The sequence below is a fragment of the Arachis hypogaea genome, chromosome 3 (genome assembly GCF_003086295.3).
Source record: "Arachis hypogaea cultivar Tifrunner chromosome 3, arahy.Tifrunner.gnm2.J5K5, whole genome shotgun sequence".
Classification (NCBI taxonomy): domain Eukaryota; kingdom Viridiplantae; phylum Streptophyta; class Magnoliopsida; order Fabales; family Fabaceae; genus Arachis; species Arachis hypogaea.
In genome coordinates this window covers 106,152,407-106,160,350 of record NC_092038.1, presented here as the reverse complement: position 1 = coordinate 106,160,350, position 7,944 = coordinate 106,152,407, and the positions used below count along the sequence as shown (strand labels likewise).

The following is a 7,944-nucleotide window of genomic DNA, read 5'->3' as shown; positions in this document are numbered from 1 at the left end:
CGAACCAAGATAACTAGCATCACAATTAATCTTGAAAGTACCAATGGATGGAGGATTCCAAAAACTATTTAGAGTAGAGGGAAGGGACATACGTTGTAATTCAAAAATATTCCTAAGCTCCTTTTCTGAAGTTAATGCTAGACAATCACTTTTTTTCGGAGGTTAAGTTTCATGAGGATTAAAGATGTCATTATTCCTTGCTCGCCATATCCACCAAAGTCCCGGAATGAACTTGAACGGATGCTCTCTGCTATGATACAAGAACCAGTTTTTCAAATCCAAAGGATGACAGAAAATATCCAACTTGTACCATACAAGCTGAGCTTTTGGGCAATCCGAATACAATGTAAAATCGATTCCTGGTTAGAAAGACATCTTGGGCACCTATCCGATGACAACATCCCTCTTCTAAAGCAAAAATTTGTAGTAGAAAGAGCCTCCTCAAGACACAACTAAGCCAAAAACTTATGCTTTTCCGGAACAAGCTGACGCCAAAGCCAAAGCCAATTCACAACCAAAAAGCTTCTTACACAACCACAAGTAACCATTGCATGAGTCATAGACTTTTACAGCAGACCCAAACCAATACCAACCCACTTCCAGACCTGCTTGCACATCTGGATTGTAAGAGAGAATATTACCTTTTAGATTTTGAGATAAAGGAGAATAAAGAGTATCCAAATGCCACCTACTAACCGACCAAATATCATGTATCTGGATATTCGAATTAGAAATGTGAACATAATCCATCGCGTTAGATAACCGTCCTTCTCTCCTCCAGCTAGAAAACTAAAAATTCTGGTTCGAATCCCCAATACACCAAGCAAACCCATCCTTCAACACTTTCCAAGTCTTGTAGAGACTCCTCCAAATGGGAGAGCCCTTGTTTTTAGGACAACTAAAATAGTTATATAGAGATAATCAGTATTTGACATCCAATAATTGGACCCATAACTTGTTTTCCTGCTGGAAAAAGTCCAACTTAGCTTCCCAAGAAGAGCAATATTCACACAATAAGGATCTCTAATCTCCAACCCTCCATATTTTTTTTGGAGTAACTAGTACCTTCCAACTAACAAAATTCAATCCTCTTCTATCAACTTGTCCTTTCCAAATAAAATTCTTCATCATAGACTCCAATTTACTAATGATTCCTTTGAAAAAAATAGAGACCTGCATCTGGTACGTGGGAATAGCGGCTGCAACAGAATTGACCAAGCAAAGTCTACTAGTCCGATTGAGTAAACTCCCTTTCCAGCTTGCTAGTCTACTTCGAATCTTATCCAGGACACCATTGAAAGCTGAACAGGTCACCCTAGAATGGCTAAGAGTAACCCCAAGATACTTGCTCATGTCCTGGACAAATCTGATAGAGGATACCCAAGTGAAAACCTCTTTCCTTGTTGCAGAGACATTCTTGGAGCAAAGCGCTTTAGACTTCTCCACATTAATCTTCATCCCAGATGCTTTGCAAAAAGAGTATTAAACCAACATCACATTTTGCACATGTTTCTTTGTAGCTTTACAGAATAGAAGCAAGTCATCCACAAACATTAAGTGGGATATCCTTGGTCCCCCTCTAGAAATAGCAACCGGCTCCCACAAGCCCAAATCAACCTGATGACTAATAAAGCATGTCAATCGCTCCATACACAACACAAAAAGATAGGGTGACATAGGGTCTCCTTGTCTAAGACCCTGGCTAGGAGTAAAGTCATTCAGACGATTCTCATTCCAAAGAATAGATAAGGAGAAAGCAGTGACACAATTCATAATCAAATTAATTATAGGAATAGGAAAACCAAAGCTCTTAAGGATATGAGCTAAAAACCTCCAGTCAACTCTGTCATAAGCTTTCTCTAGATCAATCTTAAATGCTAGTGTGCCTTTCTTTGATTTAGTCTCTTCATAAAGTGGAGGACTTCTTGAGCAATAATGATGTTGTCAGGAGTTCCTTGTCCCGGAATAAATCCTCCTTGAAGCGGGCCAACAATCTCCGCAAGATGAGGATGGAGCCTATTAACAAGGACCTTCGTGGTGATCTTGTAAACTACATTTCAAAGACTAATTGGCCTGAAATCTTTCATAGGTACCGGTGATTCAACCTTTAGAATAAGAACTAGTAAAGTCTCCATCATTCTCGGATCAAGAGTAATACCAGAGAATGCATGCTTCACCATCTTCCAAATATCAAGACCAATGATCTCCCAATATTCTTTGAAGGAGAAAGCTTGAAACCCATCAGGACCCGGAGCTTTAAAGGAGTTCATGTGAAAAATAGCTGTTCTGACTTCTTCCATAGTAACTGGTGCCGTAAGATTATTGCAAGCTTCCTCATTCAGAGAAGGAAGAGGCACATCACCAAGGCAACCCAAATCAACATCATCCAAATGACAGAATAAGCTTTCATAGAAAGACTCTGCTTCTTGACTCAGAACCTCTTCATCAGTTTTTCACACTCCATCCTTGAGAAAAAGGCCATGAATTTTATTATGCTTCCTTCACACAAGAGTTTGAATATGAAAGAATCTTGTATTCCTATCCCCGAACCTTACCCACTGCTCTATAGACTTTTGGAACCATAGGAGCTCTTCTTGCCCTAGAGTATTATTATAATCATCAAGCAACTGTTGCTCTATTTGACACAAATAAATGCTATCCACCACTTCCAAACACTTTTGTAAATAACTAATCTGCTGCTCTAATTCACATTTCTTAACAAAAATGTTACTGAATACCTTCGAGTTAAACTCTAATGAATTCTTCTGTACTTCCGAAAGCTTGCCATGAATCCCTTTATTACCAGACCACCATGACTGATTCACAATATCCCTATACCCTGGATGAGTAGCCCAAGCAGCAACAAAACAGAAAGGCCAATTCCCTTTAGGCTGAGGATGGCCTTTACAACGCACCAGAATAGAGCAATGATCAAATTGAAGCCTATTTAAAACTTCTGCATAAGCCTCTGGAAAGATAGATAACCAACTACTATTTATACAGACTCGGTCAAGCTTTTTTGCCACGTCAACATAATTTTTCACCCTCCTGTATCAAGAAAACCGCCTCCCAATAGTCTTCAGATCAAACAAACCACTATCTCCTAATGAAGTAGCAAACATGTCTGCTCTTTGATGAAAAAATTGATAGCCCTTAGATTCATGAGAAAATTTGACTTCATTAAAATCACCAAGAACAATCCAAGGTCCTTGAAATACCATGGATTGTGCAACAAAATAATCCCAAAGGAGAACCCTTTTATTAAATTGAGGACTACCATAAATACCACTACACCTCCAAACTAAATTAACAGATTGAACCTCAACAGTAACACCCTAATTAAAAGCATCAATGAACTTACAACAAACACCCTTCATAGAGGATAGAAACCAAATACCCCCTTTATGCCCCTCTGCTTCCACTATACCAACAGAGTGATACCCCCAACCTTTCCCAAAACAATTTTAGATGCTGAAAAGAGGAGTGAGTTTCAACTACAATAAAGAAAACAGGTCTAAATTTCCTAACAAGTTCCTTACAATGCACCCGGGCTAACTTATTAGAAGCACCCCTAATATTCCAAACAATCATATTTAAACTATCCATAAATAATAGGGACATAATAAATAAGAACATAAACTCTAATAGAATCACCAAACTCAATAGGTGGTTTGTCCTGCGGTACTGGCACACTCTGATCCTCAATAATTGTAACCTTCGGACCCCCTAATGCTGCACCTGCCATGCTTTCATCTACTAAGGTTTCGTCCGTTACGCCACCATTTTTATCAACTGGCGAGTTCTGCAACGAGGAAGGCTGCGGACGCTTCCGTAGAGAAATTCCACGACGTGCAGGAGTTCTACGCGATGGAGATGGCGCAATTTCATATTTTTCTCGCTTTCCCATCCTAATGCCAATTGATTTGCCTCCATCACCATGTAAATTAGGCCTTGGAATCCTTCTCGAACCATACTTGTGCTTCTTTCCATCTTGGTCCTTCAAACCTGATGGCTGACCCATTGTGAATTTTTCCTTATGCAGCACTTGTTGCCAGCCGTCTCCATCATTCATGGATGCCTCATTAACATGACCATCAGGTACGTAAGGAGCCAATGATTCCGTAACTGCGTCCGTCCCTTTAACAACTCCTAATTTCTCACCTGAATTACGAGAATTCTCACCCAAATCGCCAGCTTCCAATTCAACCTCTTTTTGAATCTCAAGATTGTTGTGTGGCACTAATGTCAGGACTTCGTTATTTTTTTCATCATCACCAAAAGAATCATCGTTTCCTTCCAATGACTCCTTCTCCCTGCACAATGATTTATCATGCCCATACCGTGCACAAGTAGAACAAATCAGCTGTAAACTCTCGTACTCCACTTCATGAGTCATACCCTCCACTATAATATGTTTGATTACAGGCAATCCAAGATTAATTTGGAAACAAGCTCAGGCATATTTTCCTCTTTCTGCAAGCTTAGTGGCCAAGTCTACTTTCACCGGAACCCCTATTGCAGAAGCAATTCGCAACATTACTTGTTCCTGGTAACACTAAATTGGAAGTCCCGAGACTCGAATTCATACTAGCGTTGATCCGAAGGATTTTTTGCATAGTCTAAAATTCACGTCCCATGTCTTTACTGCAACATAGTGACCATCTATCAACCACGGACCATCAAGAATGACTTTCTCACGATCTGCAGCCATATCAAATTTAACCAAAAAATACCCAAACCCCACATCCAACAAATCAAACCCTCCTTTGATGCGCTATATTATCCGAAGTTTATGCATAAGAGCCGTGTAGCCATAATGCTTATCCAGCACCATAATTTTTAAAATTTAAGTTTAAACTTTAAACCTTTTAATTTATAGCCATCGCCGATAGCTAAAATTGAGAGTATGGTAGTGGAATGGAATGCCCAAATAAGGGGAATTATAGTTTTAAATCTCGTGCATAGGGTTTAAAAGTTAGAAGCTTAATTATATTATTAGAACTAGTTACAATAATAACACTATGAAATCCTATGCATGGGTGAAGGGTGTCGTACATGTTATAGCCGTATAGGTGCGGTATGTAACAAACTAATTATAAATGCCCACTCCACTTACAGTACAGTTGTTGACTAAAACCATAAGCAATTGTCTTGTTTCCAACTCCCTCCCCATCCCTAAAAAGAAACAAAACCAGCCAATTTAGAAAAAAGAAACCCTCAAACTAGGATGCAACTCAGACGAATTGGAAAAAACCAAAAAATCTAACTATATGTCTCATGCATGACGTAACATGATCGTATAGTAATTAACAAGACTTTAATTTCCTTTTTAGTTCCATATTATTTTTTATGAATTTGCTTCGTGAACGGAATAATAATATATAGCAAGAAGGCATGCAACAAAGTGAAATCGTACCTTTATTTATGATATTAAATTTGAAATTATTGTCCTCTTTACGTATGAGAAGCTCCAACCAAAAGCGTGGTATTGGCTTAATAACCGCAAGATTATTGATCCAATTGTCTTTGTTCTGATCTGGTGCCGTGTGATCGCCTACAATCCCAAACAAACATACAAGAAAAGAAAAAGGTCAGCACCGAATTGCTGAAAAAAGAAAAACATGAAGGCTTCCTCACTTCCACTTGCTCTCCCATATTGACTTTTTTTGTTAGTCAACTGAAATGAAAATGAAAATGCTATTGCTACTTTGAACTTTGAACTTTTGAATTAGAAAAATTGATATTAAATCACTGTGTGCATCCATTAACATTTCACGTATATATATGACACACATACTGGTTGACATTTCTCAAAAAGCCTTTGCCAAAAATAAAAAAATATCATTGGATTAATTAATTTCTTTGCAATTTGTTTTGTTAAGGCATCTGGCCCACCACATCTTTTCTTAATATCTTCTGATTGGTGGCACCTTTATCTGATTTCTCCATAATTATTATCTCTGCCTACCTGACTGCCATTGATGGATGAGCTTGCTTGCTTTATGGACTGGGATCTGGAATCCATTGTGAGAGGGTGCCCATCAACTGCCACCACCATCATGGAGCACGATCCAAACCCTAATTTCCTCTTTCATCAACAAGATTATGACCTACTTTTCAGTACTAGTAGTTTTCCTGAATTCTCAGAAACCACAAGGGTCCTTGATGAATTGGACGAGCTTTACAAGCCTTTCTACCCAGTTTTCCACACTCTTTCCCCTCATATTCAAAACAATATTAATGATGATAATAATAATAATAATCATCCCCTACCGTTACCAATAATCCCCAAAGAACCCGAAGATGCCATTAAACAAGACTTGCAGCAAGTTTCCACAGTTTCTAAACCTAAAAAAAGGTACGTTTATTCAGTTTATTTTACTTACTTAATTATGAGGTTAATTAATTAACTAGTTGTTGAACCCTAACATAATATTAATAATGATATGCAGCAAGAAGAGCCTGAACAAGAGGGTGGTGAAGGAGGTTACAGCGGCGGATATTGGAGTTTGCGACGCATGGGCGTGGCGAAAATACGGACAGAAACCTATCAAGGGTTCACCATATCCACGGAGCTATTACAGGTGCAGCAGCTCCAAAGGATGCCTGGCGAGGAAACAAGTTGAAAGGAACCATCTGGATCCAACGATTTTCTTGGTTACATACACCGCTGAACACAACCATCCCTACCCTACTCGCCGCAACTCTCTCGCAGGGATTTCACGCAAGAACAACTCCTTAACAACAACAACAACTACTACTACTACTACAACTTGTTCTTCTTCTTCGAATTCCTCGTCCATGGAAGAACATAAGGGATTCAAGAAGCAGCATGGACTTCTTTGTGAAGCTGCTGAGTTTGGTGATGTTTGGTTTCCAGACACAACAGACATCGATCATGAATTTATGAGGCTTAATAATAAACTAGAACTTCAATTTCATGCTGGTGATTTCATTTCTGGTAATTATTAGTTCGTCAATCTTCGTCATTAATGAATGAATCTAACGTACTTAATTAGAACAAGTTTTTATAATATAATCCCTAGTTCCTCTTTTCCCACTCTGATTTTGTAGAATTACTTTTCTTCTTTTTTGTTTTGTATGTTTTGATGCTTATAGTTATTAATCTTCTGTTCGTCAATGTAAACAAAGAAACAAAATTTCAATGCCAGATACCTCAGTTTCTTAGCTACCAATGGTTATTGTGGGCGATCTTATATTTCACCAATTGTGCTTAAATTACGATCCATTTTGTATTGCCGTATTGAACTATTTAAACTTAGAAACCAAATCTTTCAATTCCAACCATACAATATTTGATTTGAACTTCCAACAAATTAATCACCAAACATCATTGTTATCCAATTTTAATAGCTCTGAAATAATACCCAAACGAAAACTGTATCTGCATACCAGAGTTCGCTTGTAATAACTTTATATGCATCTATGTATTTAGCGCTCTAATACCATGTCATTATACCACTCATCCCAAAAGTTTCAGTTAATGGAAAAAAATAACACTAATAATTATATCTTTAATACTCCATAAATCTCCATTATATAAATATTCGATTGACTCCTCATACTTTCTCATTCAAATTAAGTGATTAGTCAGTTATTATTTGAGTTAAATCGTTTACAAGAACAAAATTATGTCAACTAAAATTAGCCACTATATATTTGTGTAAATATATGTATAATTTAATTTGTATTCATATTTTAGTGTATATTTTATACTAATATTTAATTTTAGTAGTTAATTGTAATGTATTCTAGCATAATTATTTAGCAAAATCTATGTTTGCTTGCGCAGATTATAAAGGGAGCGACATGAAATGATGCCTAAGAGAAGCAAAAACAATCTGAAAATATATTAAAGATATATATATCTATTTATCATTTTTGTGTAAATTTTTTTGTATAGTTTTTAATTTTAGTATTCAA

General features: G+C 37.3%; 1 protein-coding gene across 1 annotated transcript; it reads left to right on the top strand.

The window, feature by feature from the left end:
* Positions 1–5,414: 5,414 nt before the first annotated feature.
* On the top strand, positions 5,415–7,192 carry LOC112790846 (probable WRKY transcription factor 29). Its single transcript, XM_025833436.3, has 2 exons — positions 5,415–6,358; positions 6,453–7,192. The coding sequence occupies exons 1-2, from the start codon at positions 5,982–5,984 to the stop codon at positions 6,970–6,972; spliced, it is 897 nt and encodes a 298-aa protein (XP_025689221.1). The 5' UTR covers positions 5,415–5,981; the 3' UTR covers positions 6,973–7,192.
* Positions 7,193–7,944: the final 752 nt, after the last annotated feature.